General features: G+C 34.4%; 1 protein-coding gene across 14 annotated transcripts in view; it reads left to right on the top strand.

The window, feature by feature from the left end:
* The window catches only part of HYCC2 (hyccin PI4KA lipid kinase complex subunit 2), a 115,007-nt gene that overhangs the window by 91,073 nt on the left and 9,425 nt on the right, over nt 1-14,509 (top strand). For 13 of the 14 annotated variants that reach the window (XM_036927929.2, XM_036927928.2, XM_036927926.2 and 10 more), the window contains 5 exons: nt 716-811; nt 3,385-3,501; nt 8,836-8,923; nt 11,165-11,324; nt 12,069-12,236. In XM_036927929.2, the coding sequence (XP_036783824.1) occupies nt 716-811; nt 3,385-3,501; nt 8,836-8,923; nt 11,165-11,324; nt 12,069-12,236 (629 nt within the window). The remainder of the gene's footprint in view (nt 1-715; nt 812-3,384; nt 3,502-8,835; nt 8,924-11,164; nt 11,325-12,068; nt 12,237-14,509) is intronic. The other variant, XM_057503708.1, reaches the window with a different exon arrangement.

The following is a 14,509-nucleotide window of genomic DNA, read 5'->3' on the forward strand; positions in this document are numbered from 1 at the left end:
ATGATGAGTTTGGATTTAATTGTGCATTCAATAATGACAGTGGATTAATGTATGTAGGGGAGTATCTGTTAAAGCATGATGGTTTATTTTTTGAGGAATAAAATACAGATGACAGCAAGGGACACATGACCTTTAATAAGGAAAGGGGCATAGGGAAATCACTGAGGAGGATATTCATAGTAATCTGATTTGAGAAACCATGAAGGTCAACATCAAGGAGTTGTTGTTACAACCATCCACCAAAGAGATCACATGACCCAGCAACAACATCAGACTTTGCTGCCTGGCAGGCAGAGGGAGACTCTCCCAGCTTTCTCAGCTCTGGGATGGTGCCTGCAGGAGCCACCCTAAGAGCTCCTTCCTACACGCGGGTGGCCAAGCCCTGTGCTGCACGTTGGGCCTGGGCAGAGCCCCACATCAGCCTGCCCACCTAATTATCCCTGCCACCCCGTCATTGCTGCAGGGCAAGCAGAGGGCGGCCCCTCCCACAGCGATTCCAGCAGAGACTTCTCTGCTGATCACAAAGGCGTGTCTGAAGCAAACTGCCAGCCCAGACTCAGACCACTTACAGAAGGCAGACAGAAAGATGGCCCAGCACACTACTCGCCAAAATTTGGAGCTCCCACACTGGAGAGTAAAGAGTCCTGAAATCATTTACTGTAGTCACTAGTAGAAATAATTGTTAGTAATCCTTTTCTCATTTTGTTTTTCCTAGGTTTGAAGTTCTGAGTTTTCTCCTGTTGTGTTATAATTCTGCTATTGTGTATATGCCTGCTTCATCTTATCAGTCTCTTTGTCGGATGGGCTCCAGGTAAGAATAACTATCATTAACCTTCATATTCATTTATTTGACAAATATTTATTGAGCACATTCTCTGTAGTAGTAAGTTCTGGTGATAGAGCAGTAAACTCTGGGAGCTTACAGATAGGAATCCTTATCACCCCTTATGCATGACTTCTTGAAAATATTTCGGCATTAAAGAGGTATTTTCTTGCTGAACATCAAGTTAAGCCAAGACATCTTGAGTTTAGATTGGTTTAGTGATACATCTAATCATGGCCTGGATATCAATTTTTGTAAATCAAGAGTTTTGAATAAATAGTCCTGTATGTGGAGAAAGTTTTAAAGAATATGAATGTTTTCCTTAATGTGTTTCTCAAATAACTGTCTCTGCTTCAGATAAGATTAGCAATAGCACCAGTTATCTGTATGTCTTATTTGTATTTGTGTGTTCTAATCTTTACTAAGTCAGAATTTTTATTAATTTGGACAGATCTGAGCTGAAATTTAAATTTCCTCTACAGAAATAGAATTTAAGTAATATAAATTAATTTGGAGTCAGAGGATGCTTAGTCACAGAATCTCAATTATAGAAGGAACCCTACATTCATCCTGTTCATCTGGTTTTTACTTGAGGAAACTGAGCCCCTCAAAAAAGGTTAAATGCCTTATTAGTTTTCTGTTGCCTCATAACAAATTACCACAAACTTAGCAGTTTAAAATATCATGCATTTATTATTTCACAGTTTCTGTGGGTCAGACATGAGTCTAGGGATAACTTAGCTGGGTCCTTTGCTGAAGGTCACAAAGATGCAGTTAAGATGTTGGCCGTGGTTGCAGTCTTATCTGAGGCTTAATTGAGGTATTATACACTTTTGTTGTAGAATTCAGTTCTTGTAGCTATAGGACTAAGAGGTTCAGTTTCTTGTGGGCTGTATGCTGAAGGCAAACCTCAGTTTCTTGCCATGTGGACCTCCCAACATAGGTACCTTACAACATGGCATCCTCCTTCTTAAAAGCAGAGGAGGAATGAGAGACTCCAGCAAGACCTTCACTACAGTCTTATGTAACATAATCACTTAATCATATCATGTGGTCATAGAAGTCCTGTCATCTTTGTCATATTCTGTTGGCTAGCAACAAATCACAGGGCCCACCCATACTGAAGAGAAGGGGACGGCACAGGCATGAATACCAGGAGGGATCATAAGGATCGTGGCCCCCCTAGAGTCTGTCCAAAATGTTCAAATTCATGCTGTTGTGTTACTGGGAGAGTGTGTGGTCTTGCTTATAGCAAAACTCAGTTCTGCTAATTAGGGGAAGGCCAATCTAAATTAGCTATAAATTTGATTGTATACATTATCTTAAAATAAGTATATTATTTATGCTTAACTGTAATAACATGATTAACGACTAAAAAAATTCTCATCTCTAACCTGTATACTGTTATCAAGAGAATACAGTTTAAGAATGTACTGCCTTCCTACAGATAAATGTATATGTAAATGACTATTTTTGGTTCATTAAAACAAATCTGCTGAATCTCTAAGTGGCATCATTATTGTGACATTTTATAGTTTCCTAATAACAAAAGTGACAGTTCAGTAGTCCTCAAACTTTTGTTTAGTTACAAACTAAAGAATTTTGAAAAACTATGTAGCCCTTGCACATTTTTCAGTTAACATTTAAATTTTTCATCCTATCTTAGTTGCAAATGATATGATTTCCAGTATGAAAATATTGACATAATAAACAAATAGTTGGTCAATATTTTAAATGTATATATAGTGCCAACACCATACTGATCTAATACCACCACCATCCATTTGAGGAATAAAAGAACAAGCTTTTCTTTAATAGTCTCTATTATTCCTTTTTCTCCTTAAAATTGAACTTCCATTCCACTTTACCCACATAATTTTGTCCTAATATAATGCCATTTTATACTTAACCAAGTCTTTTATTGGTCACCTAGTTTATGTCTCTGCTACAAAAGTATGTATATATAATTTGAAATACAAAATTTCCTGAGACCATAATACACTAAACACTAAAAAAATTTCTTCTGGACTTACTTACCATTTATAATTATTCTAAAAAAGTTAATTGTTAAAATTATCAGCTTTTGCTAATTACAAGCATAATTTTTCTGGAAGCATCTCTAAATGAGATGGATGACAGAAGGTTATTTATGGTACTTTGATTAAAACTAGCCTCACAGACATGTGAAATGTCCCTTTATTTGTTATGAGATTGCTGTATCTCCTAACTAATTCATCCTGATACAATTTGGGATGCATGAGAGTTATGTATTTCTTTTGTGAAGAGGAAGAAGGATGGTTATAAAAGAGACAGTAAGCTATTTGAGAAAAATTGTGTTTCTTATTGGTAGAATCCTCAACACTGTATGCTTTATGAGGGCACAGATTTTTCTTTTTGCCTGTTTACAACTGTATGCCTAGGCCCAGAATAGTGACTGGGACATAGCAGGTATTCAGTAAATATTTGAGGAATGAATAATTGAATAACTGAAATGATGAAAGCAGAAATATTTTATTTAATGAATCAGTAAATCACACATGATAAACACTGTATTTTCCTAGGGTTTGTGTGAGTGGGTTTCCACGGCAACATGAAAAACACTGGAAAGAACTCTGTGGTCGAATAGTATTGGATCCTGAATTTATGGTGCAACTTCTCACAGGGGTTTATTATGCCATGTAAGTAGGTTGATATGAAATTGGGTGAATTCTTCCTGATGCTTGGAAACTTAGTATTTCTCTTTTTTTCCTAATACAAACTTCTTTTAGTACTTTTAAAAAAATAAATATACACTTTTTATTTGAGAGTAATATAATAAAGACAATTTTTATGAGATATAATTGATATAAAAGATTGTATTTAGAAAAAAAAGATTGTATTAGTTTTAGGTGTATAATGAGTAGGTATATTTTATATTGTGAGTTGATTACCAAAATAAGTTTAGTTAACATTCATCACCACACATAGTTGCAAATATTTCCTCTTGTCATGGGAACTTTTCAGATCTACTCTCTAAGCAACTTTCAAATATATGATATAGTATTATTAATTCCAGTTACCATGCTATACATTATATCCCCAGGACTTATTTATCTTTTAACTGGAATAATTACCTCTTAAGTCCTTTCACCCTTTTTGCCCCCCTCTCACCCTTGCCTCTAGCAACCAGCAGTCTATTTTCTGTATCTGTGAGTTCAGGGTTTTGTTGTTGTTGTTTTGAGATTCCACATAGAAATGAGATCAAGCCATCCTGAGGAAGAAGAACAGAGCTGAGGGGGATCATGCTCCTTGACCTATGGTAATCAAAACAGTTTGGTACTGGCACAAGAACAGACCCACAGATCAATGGAACAGTATAGAGAGCCCAGATGTAAAGCCATGTACATATGGTCAATTAATATATGATAAAGGAGCCATGGATATACAATGGGGAAATGACAGCTTCTTCAACAACAGGTGTTGGGAAAATGGACAGCTACATGTAAGAGAATGAAACTGGATTGTTGTCTAACTCCATACACAAAAGTAAACTCAAAATAAATCAAAGACCTGAATGTAAGTCATGAAACCGTAAAACTCTTAGAAGAAAACATAGGCAAAAATCTCTTGAATATAAGTATGAACAGTTTATTCCTGGACATATTTCCTAGGGCAATGGAAACAAAATCAGAAATGAACAAGTGGGACTACATTGAAATAAAAAGCTTCTGTTCAGCAAAGGACACCATCAGCAGACCAATAAAGGCAACTAGTATGGGAGAATATATTCATAAACAATTTATCTGACAAGGGGTTAACATCCAAAATATATAAAGAACTCATACACCTCAACATCAAAAAGACAAATAACCCAATTAAAAAATGGGTAGAGGACCTGAATAGACATTTCTCCAAAGAAGGACTACAGATGGCCAACAGGCACATGAAAAGATGCTCCACATCACTAATCACCAGGGAAATGCAAATCAAAACCATGATATCACTTCACACCAGTCAGAAAGACCACTACCCGTAAGACAAAAAAATAACAAGTGTTGGTGAGGATGTGGAGAAATGGTTACCCTCCTACACTGTTGGTGGGAATGTCAATTGGTGCAGCCACTGTGGAAAGCAATATAGAGGTTCCTCAAAAAACTAAAAATACATGTACCATTTGGCCCAGTAATTCTACTTCTAGGAATTTACCTGATGCAGACAAAATCGCTGATTTGAAAAGATATATGTACCCCTATGTTTATCACTGCACTATTTACAATAGCCAAGTTATAGAAGCAGCCTTGAGTGTCCATAAATGAATAAATAAGTAGTACATATACACAATGGAATATTATTCAGCCATAAAAAATAAAAAGAAATCCTCCCATGCAACAACATGGATGGACCTAGAGGTATTATGCTAAGTGAATAAGCCAGGCAGAGAAAGACAAATATCATATGATTTCACTTATTCATGGAATATCAATATGAACAACAAACTAGTAGACTCATAGACTCTGAGAAGTGACTGGTGGTTATCATGGGGTAGGGTTTGAGGTGCATGGGTGGTTAGGGAAGTTGAGGGGGATAAAGGGGCACAAAAATTATTAATCATAATATAAGTTGATCACAGGGATAGTAATACAGCATGGAGAATATAGCGAAATGATTCTGTAACATCTTCCTATGTTGACAGTAACAGCACTCATCGCAGGGGCAAGTATTTAATAATATGGGTAACTGTTGAATTACAGTTGCATACTTGAAACCAATATAAGATTGTATATATTGACACTTCCATAAAAAAATAAATAAAAACAAAAATGAGATCATACAGTATTTGTCTTTCTGTCTTATTTCACTTAGCATAATGCTTTCAGGTCCATCCATGTTGCAAATGGCAATATTTCCTTCTGATTTTTAATGGCTGAACCATATTCCATTGTACATATATAGTTAACCCTTGAACAATGTGTTTGAACTGCACAGGTCCACTTATATGCAGATTTTTTTTTCAGTAAATATGTTGGAAATTGTTTTGGAGATTTGTGACAGTTTGAAAAAACTTTTTTTTCTCTAGCTTACTTTTTTGTAAGAATACAGAAAATAATATAACATATAAAATATGTGCTAATTAACTTATCAGTAGGGCAGTAAACAGTAGGCTATTAGCAACTAAGATTTTAGGTAGTCATAAGTTAATATGCAGCTTTTGACTGCATAGGGGGTTGACACCTTTAATGCCCATGTTGTTCAGGGGTCAACTGTATATACCATATTTTCTTTATCTGTTCATCTGTCATTGGACACATAGGTTGTTCCATGTCTTAGCTATTGTAAATAATGCTGCAGTGAACAGGGAGGTGCAGATATATTTTTAAAATAATGATTTCATTTCCTTTGGATATATACCAGAAGTGGGATTGCTGAATGGCAGTTCTATTTTTAATTTTTTGAGGACTCTCCATACTCTGTTGCCATACTGGCTGTACCAGTTTACATTCCCAGCAATAGTGCACAAGATAGATTCCCTTTCTCTACATCTTCAACAACACTTGTCACTTCTTGTCTTTTGATAAAAGCCATTACAACAGGTGTGAGGTGACATCTCATTGTGTTTTTGATTTTCATTTCCCTGATGATCAGTGATGTTGAGCATCTTTTCATGTACCTGTTAGCCATGTGTATTGTCTTTCTATTCAGATTTTCTGCCCATTTTTTAATTGGATTATTTGTTTTTTTCCTACTGAGTTGTATGGGCTCTTTATATATTTTGGAAATTTACACCTTATCAAATGCATGGTTTGCAGATATTTTCTCCCACTCCGTAGGTTGCCTTTTCATTTTGTTCATGGTTTCCTTGGTTGTGCAGAACATTTTTAGTTCAGTGTAGTTTTACTTGTTTATTTTGCTTTTGATGCCTTTGCTTTTGGTGTCAAGTCCCAAAATCATCGCCAAGAGCAATGTCAACTAGTTTACCACCTGTTTTCTTTTAGGAGTTTTATGGTTTTTGGTCTTAAATTCCAAGTCTTTAATTCATTATGAGTTGTTTTTTGTGTATGGTGTAAGATGGCAATCCGGTTTCATTCTTTTCCATGTAGTTCTTCTGTTTTCCCAGCACCATTTATTGAAGAGACTGCCCTTTTCTTACTCTATATTATTGACTCCTTTGTTGTAAATTAATTGGCCATATGTGTGTGAGTTTACTTCTGGGCTCTCTCTTCTGTCCCATTGACCTGTGTATCTTTTTTTATGGCAATACCATACTGTTTTGATTACTGTAGCTCCGTATAATAGTTTGAAATCAAGAAGTGTGGTACTTCCAGCTTTGTTCTTTCTCAAGATTGCTTTGGCTATTTGAGGTCTTTTCTGATTCCATGCAAAGTTTTAGGATTATTTGTTCCATTTCTGTGAAAGATAACATCAGAATCTTGATAGGGATTACACTGAATCTGTAGCTTGCTTTGGGTAGTATGCACATTTTAACAAAACTCTTCCAATCCATGAGCACAGAGTATCTTCCCATTTATTTATGTGTTCTTCAATTTCTTTCATCATTGTCGTATATAAAAGCTCTTAAGTATACAGTGTACAGGTCTTTCACCTCCTTGGTTAAATTTATCCCTGAGATTTTTTTTTATGCAGTTGTAAATGGGATTATTTTCTTAATTTCTATTTCTGGTAGTTCATTACTAGTGTAGAAAATGCAAAAGATTTTTGTGTATTGATTTTTGTATCCTGCAACTTTGAGTAATTTGTTTATTCTAACAGTTTTTTGGTGGAGTCATATGGTTTTCTATATATAATATCATGCCTGTGCAAATAGAAACAGTTTACTTCTTCCTTTCAGATTTGGATGCCTTTTATTTTTTCTTGCCAAATTGCTCTGGCTAGAACTTCTAGTACTGGGTTGAATAAAAGTGGTGAGAATATAGATATCCTTATCTTTTTCCTGATCTTAAAGGAAAAGCTTTCAGTTTTTCACTGTTGAGTATGATGATAGCTGTAGCTTGTGATATATGGTCTTTATTATATTGAGATATATCCCCTCTATATCACTTTGTTGAGAGTTTTTATCATGAATGAATGTTGAATTTTGTCAAATGGGGTTTTTTTTGCATCTGTCATATGTTTTTGTCCTTCAGTTTGTTAATATGGTGTATCACATCAAACTGCAAATATTGAACCATCCTTGTAACCCAGGGAGAAATCCCACTTGATCATGGCATATGATTCTCCTAATGTATTGTTGAATTTGGTTTGCTAATATTTTGTTGAGGATATTTGCATCTGTGTTCATTAAGGATCTGTAATTTTTTCTTGTAGGGTTGTTGTCTGGTTTGGGTACCAGGGTAATGCTGTCTACACTAAATGAATTTGGAAGTGTTCCCTCCTCTTCTGTTTTGTGGAAGAGTTTGAGAGGGATTGGTATCAATTCTTTTTTGCATGTTTGGTAGAATTCACCTGTGAAACTATCTGATCCTCGACTTTTGTTTTTGGGGAGGGTTTTTGATTACTGATTCAATCTTCTTTGATTAATTGGTCTATTCAGATTTTCTATTCATAATTCAGTCTGGGTATGTTGTACTTTTCCAGGAATTTACCCATTTCTTCAAGGTAATCCAGTTTTTTGGACTATAATTGTTCATAATCTGTTTAATACTTTAAAAATAGCCTAAATATAACATAACCAGTCATTAAATTGGAGTCCAGAATTATCAGGTTTTCTTTATGGAATACTATGCCTCTCTATGTTGTTCATAAACCAGGTTTTCATAAATGCATTAAATAAATTACCCTAATATCAACACCTGATAAGAGCTAATTTATGTGAATTTTAAACATTAATATTTGAAATCTTCATTTTGTTCTTATAACCAAAAAATGGGATAGCTTAGAAATGAAATGAGGCAAAAATAGATGTGAAAGTCTTGTTTCAGGATCAAAATCGTAGGACTTGGAACAATAAAATGTTTGTTGTTGACGATTAGAGATATTTATTTGACAAAGATAGTAAATGATCTGCTTCTCCATAGGTACAATGGACAGTGGGACCTTGGCCAGGAAGTCCTTGATGACATCATCTATAGAGCTCAACTAGAACTCTTTTCTCAACCACTGTTGGCAAGTTACTGTATTTATTCTTTATTAAACATACCTGTTCATAAACAGGGTACTAGTGGGTAAAGAAACTAAATATGTAATATATGAGGCAATCCAAATCATTGAGGGAAAAAAGTTTATTCCTTAATAACAGTTGGCTAACTGTTGGAGAGAAAACTAAATTTGCTTGATTCTTTCCTCTTATCACATGTCAAAGTAAGAGTCAGGTAAATTAAAGAACTGCTTTGAATTCCTTTAAGAAAGAAGAAAAAGTTATAAATATTTACTCAAATTTCTGGAGAAGGAAGGACTTTTTATATTGTGTGATGGGACAAGTTAGTAAAAAAAGTTGATTTTTTTTTGACCACATAAACATCTAAACTATCCATTTTTTAAAAACAAAATTAATATAATGCACAAAAAACACATAATCCACAAACTCAGAAAAGTATTCTCAACAGGTGTGACAAGAAAGTAAATTAATATTTTGTTCTATATAAAAATATTTCCTCCTCTTTCACAACATAAATATATCTCCAAAATGTAAATGATTAGTCACAAAACAAGTGTACACATCCAATAGTGGAATAAAGAGGGCATTCTTTACCAGTAGCAATACAACACAACTCTGAACATCCCTTTGCAAAAGCAGTTTTGTAATGTGTGTTTGTTTTCTTTGACCCACTATCCCATGTCTGGCAACATATCCTAGGAAACTACTTTAAATTCTTTTTTTTAATGTATTGTAAGCAAAACAGTAGTTATTTTTTAATTGCAAAGGAATCAGAACAGTCTAAATGTTCCCACAGCAGAGAATGATTAAGTTATAATATTATTGATGAGATTATGTATTCAAAAACTCATGTTAAAGAAAAATGCTAGCTTGTGTTAAGTGGTAAAGCAGTATACAACATTTTTTTTTAAATTTAGAAAGAACAGAGGAAATATACAAAATGCTAATAGTTAATCTAGGTGATTTCAACTATGGATGGCTTTTACTTTTTGCAATTTCTGTATTTTTAAGCTTTTTTGTAGTATTTTTATAATGGTATTTTTAAAAGATTTATTTTATTTTTTGTAGCACTTAAAGGATATAATTTTTTTCAAAGCCATTTTCTTCATGTCTTTTTTTATATTTTAAGCAAAATATAAATTTATTGAGGTAGCATTTACAATAGTTCTTTTACATTTGAATTCCCTTTTTTTTCGCATGTCAGCATCCCTACCCTTAGAGCTACATTAAAACAAATGGATAACAAGTCAAAAAAATCATAATAATAATGCCTTGTATTTGTGAGATTGTTTAAATTCATATTTTTCTCCTTGAAAAAGTCTTGTAAATTAAACAGAGGTGGCATTTCCAAGACAATATATGCAAAGACAGTAATATCTAGTCCTAGAATAATCCCTTATTGTTGGGTCTCTGAGAGACCCAATTAATAACACTGTTTTTTTCTCTATTCAAATCTAGAACCAGGTGATAAATGGATAAAATAGTTGGCAAATAGAGAAAAAAGCATCATCTTTATTACTGATAAAGGCTAAACGGAAAAACTTAACTCACCCGTCAGTCTAGATATTAGAACAGCCCCCTGGAGAGAAGGTTTGAACTGGCAGAGCAGACACACTTATCCAGGGTGCTATGTTCTACTTGTCCTGTCCAAGTACAGGAGGGAGGGAGAAAGACAACCCTCTAGTTCAAAATCTTTGCTAGATTAGCACTACCTAGTAAAGAAACATGGACCAGTTAATGACACTCTTCGACCAGGTATCTCACTCTCCTCTGTGAAGGGCAGAAAGTGGTGTGGGACAAAATGCTATATGTGTGTAGGGAGAATTTCTCCTCTTGGAAACAAAGGAGTGGAGAAAAGGCTTTTTAAAGTGTTAAATCAGAGATTAAAGTCTGAAGAATCAAAAACTTATTATAAATTTTCTTATATCAGCATTCAAATGTTAAACAGATTTTTTTCTCTTTAGAATGCTTTTTTTCTTTGAAAGTCAGCAACTTCAAGGAATCTTTGGGGTGTGTGACTCATATTTTTAAAAATAAATTATTATTTAAATAGCCTGCCTAAAAGAATATAGAACAATGAAGACACAAACATCTCTGAAGCATTATACTTTTTTATTTTTATAGGAAAAATTTGAAATATATATTCCAAAAATTATGGAATCATGCAGTATAAAATAAGCATAAATTGTGTATTGAAAAAAAATTGTGTATTGGGTATAAATATGTATAAACTTATCTTGTCATTTTAGGTTGCTAATGCCATGAAAAACTCATTACCATTTGATGCTCCCGACTCTTCACAAGAAGGGCAGAAAGTACTTAAGGTAGAAGTCACTCCCACAGTACCGAGGATTTCTCGGACTGCAATTACAACAGCTTCAATCCGTCGCCATAGATGGAGGAGAGAAGGTGAGTACCAACTCCAAATAGCCCACTTGTGGATTCAAGTAAATGTATCACTGTTTTTACAGATTGTATTAACACATAATATTATTGCACTCTATGTAAGTAAAGCAAAATTGTTTAGTTTTTAAAAAGAGCACAGGAAATGTGGCTTAAATGCCTGAATATATCTTAATATATTTTTTAAAGTAAAGTAGATTTTCTTTAGACTGTTCTATGAATGTTAAAACAAGATCGCCTTAATTTTTGTATTTTTTTGAACTAGTAATAACAATAGGAAAGAAGTTTCTTTAAGCCTATTACCATACTGGGGAAAAAAAAGCTGCATGTATGAGCATTGTGGGAGAAAGTTATGTAACTGGCCAAACTAATGGTATGATACAATCTATCCATAAATGAATTGATTATTGAATTTTCGATTTTTATCTTTCCTTTTCCTTTTCTTCTAAGTGCTGAATCCAGCAGTATTTCATAGGCATATAGTACTTGAATAGTCAAGCTGTCTTGCCTAAGAGATATTAATTGCTATTTTAATGATCCCTATTTTTCTTTCCTATTCATTTGCAAACCTCACATTGTTCATCTGCCGCCTTATGTGTGTGCATCCTGTGCACACACATGTAACTATATAAATAGTGTTTGTGTTTTTATCATATCCATATATACATTCTCTTATCTGCCTGGGTCAAAATGCTCAGAAAAGAATAGAGCAGCACAAAAAGCACTAAAATTTTATATGTTGAATCCCAGATGGCTTTGACTTCTCAAACGAGGCTGATTCGAGTATTCCTGGCTCCCCGATCCAACACGGCTCCACTGACCTAGGGATCAAACGTGTGCAAGAGGGGGAGGTGCTGGTGCGCAGGACCCCTGAGCACGGCTCACCGGAGCCCAACTCAGCAGCAGCCACAACAGAGGGTAGGACAGAGATGAGGAGGCAGAAGTCAGTGAGGCAGTTGCTGGAGAAGGATCCTGGCTCTCTATCCCCAAGCAGAACATCTTTCCATTCTAGTGTGTGTTTCAACTGTCCCAGGGTGTATTAGCTTCTCCTTGCAAAGCATACCCCCCAATATGCATAGAGCCGGGTCAAGGGACAATCTTTAGTTACCATTTGTGCTGGCCTGGAGTCTGCATCCCTGTGTAATCAAAGAACAGCTTGGCATGGCTACTAACAAGGCAGAGGCCTGTCTCCAAAAGGTCTGCAAATGCTTGGGATTTTTTCATTACTGAGCATGTTTATTCTAACATAGTTAAAGGAAAAATGTACTCAGTGACATGAGCCTTATTAAGTCAATATGAATTGATTTAATCTATATAATTTATTACTTAAAAAAATAATAGGAGAGTTTTAAAACATTAACACATTATCTTTAAGAAATTGGACTGAAGTGGAGCTGGCTGATTTATCTGTTTCCTGTGTGGTCAGTTAACAAGAATTTCTTGCCTCTTTGACAGAGTAAACCGGTATTGATTGGCTTTTTGTGATCTTTGAGTCAAGTTGCCTGGGTGTAAGTGGTGAACTACTGACATCTTTTCTCTATAAATGTGCTATCGTGGTACACACTGCATTTTATCATTTATTGAAATAATGATTATCCTATATAGCTCCCAGTTGGAATTGAAATGTGTTATTTAGAGGTCAGGTATCCTAGTAGATCCTTATTTCTACAATGTAGACATTTCCAAATGAGAATTTTTTTTTTTATCCTGCCCCTTGCCCCCACCACAACGACCACTGTCTGATAGGAAAGTATTTATTTTCTGTTTTATGTGTGATGCCTTAGGAGTTGGCTTTGTGAAAGAGGGGCCTGTAGCCTAGTATTAGGTTTTCTCATTATTTAATGTATTGCTACTGTGGAACCTTTACACTAATTTATGAAATACAGCAAGTAGTTTTAAAATAGGTTACATATTTTTACTGCTTTTAAAGACCAAACATACTTGAAGCAGTTACTTTCCACCTTAGGGAAGTCCTTGCTCTTTGGTGCATTAGAAATTTGAGCATGCTCAGTAAGAATCTAAATCTACCCTTTGTTCCCTTGACCATTTGCCCAGATTGACCTTACTTCATTTAACAGTGTTGCATGTGCATGATCTCGGGATTCAAAGAAATTGGTGCTGTTTTACAGAGATCCTGTGAAAAGACGCAGCCTCCCTTTTCCTTTTTTCTGTATCTCTTTATGTTATCCCTTGGAGTCAGTTTTATCTTGTATAAAGGCATAAAAATAAGTACATAAGTAGATGTCAAACCCAGAGTTGGCCTAAATTTAACAACCTGTTTCTCAGCCTTTTTGATGACTAAATGAGCCACGTGGTGTATATTTACTACTATTGTTAAGATGTTTGAGTATTTGTGCTAAAAGTAGCACTGTGTTAATTAACACTTGCTGAAATTCTAGAAAGAGTGGGTATTGGTTGCAATATTTCTCCCAATTTATCAAAGTCATACACTTTGAAAAAGGTTATCAAATAGTAGTTCCTTTTAAATATCCTGTTAAATATTAACATATCCTATTTTAATATCTCCTATCTATGGTAAAAATTTCAGTTTGGGAGGATGGGGGATAGCTACAGTTAAGAGGAATGTGCTCCATCAGTGTGTTTGAAATTGCTCAAAAACTATTTTGCCTTTTAACCTAGATTACTTGTAGCTTTAAATCAATATTAGTAGAAGCTAAGTTTATAAGGAAAGTCAGACACAAACCTCTCTATTGACAGAGAAGTTCATTAAAAATCCTTTTTGGTGGTCTCTTTTTTAGATCATGACGAGTTTTGTTATTACCCAGGGAGAAAATTAGAAAGGAAAAATGCTGTGCCTTTTTATTCCTTGAGGTTTTTTAAACAGAAGGAAGGAAATTACTAAAATCTATGAAAAGTTTTTGTAATTCTAAAGTCTGCTGGACCTTTTGGATTAACATTGATAACTGATCTTTTTTTAAAAAAAGAAAATGTTTTCTAGTATGATTTTAAATAGTTTTGCAGTTAAAATTGTGTTTATTATATGTTGAAAATGAAGGGAGAACATGAACCCATCACCTACCTTTATCCTGATTGTCAAGTAACATTTTATTTGTGACTTTCACAGTTGGATTTAGAATTATTACTAAACTGAGGATAATGCCTATCATTAAAGTATAGTCAGTGTTTCACTATACTGAAACAGCATTTCTTAGTATATAAAATAGGAGTTA

Source organism: Manis pentadactyla, chromosome 6 (genome assembly GCF_030020395.1).
Source record: "Manis pentadactyla isolate mManPen7 chromosome 6, mManPen7.hap1, whole genome shotgun sequence".
Classification (NCBI taxonomy): domain Eukaryota; kingdom Metazoa; phylum Chordata; class Mammalia; order Pholidota; family Manidae; genus Manis; species Manis pentadactyla.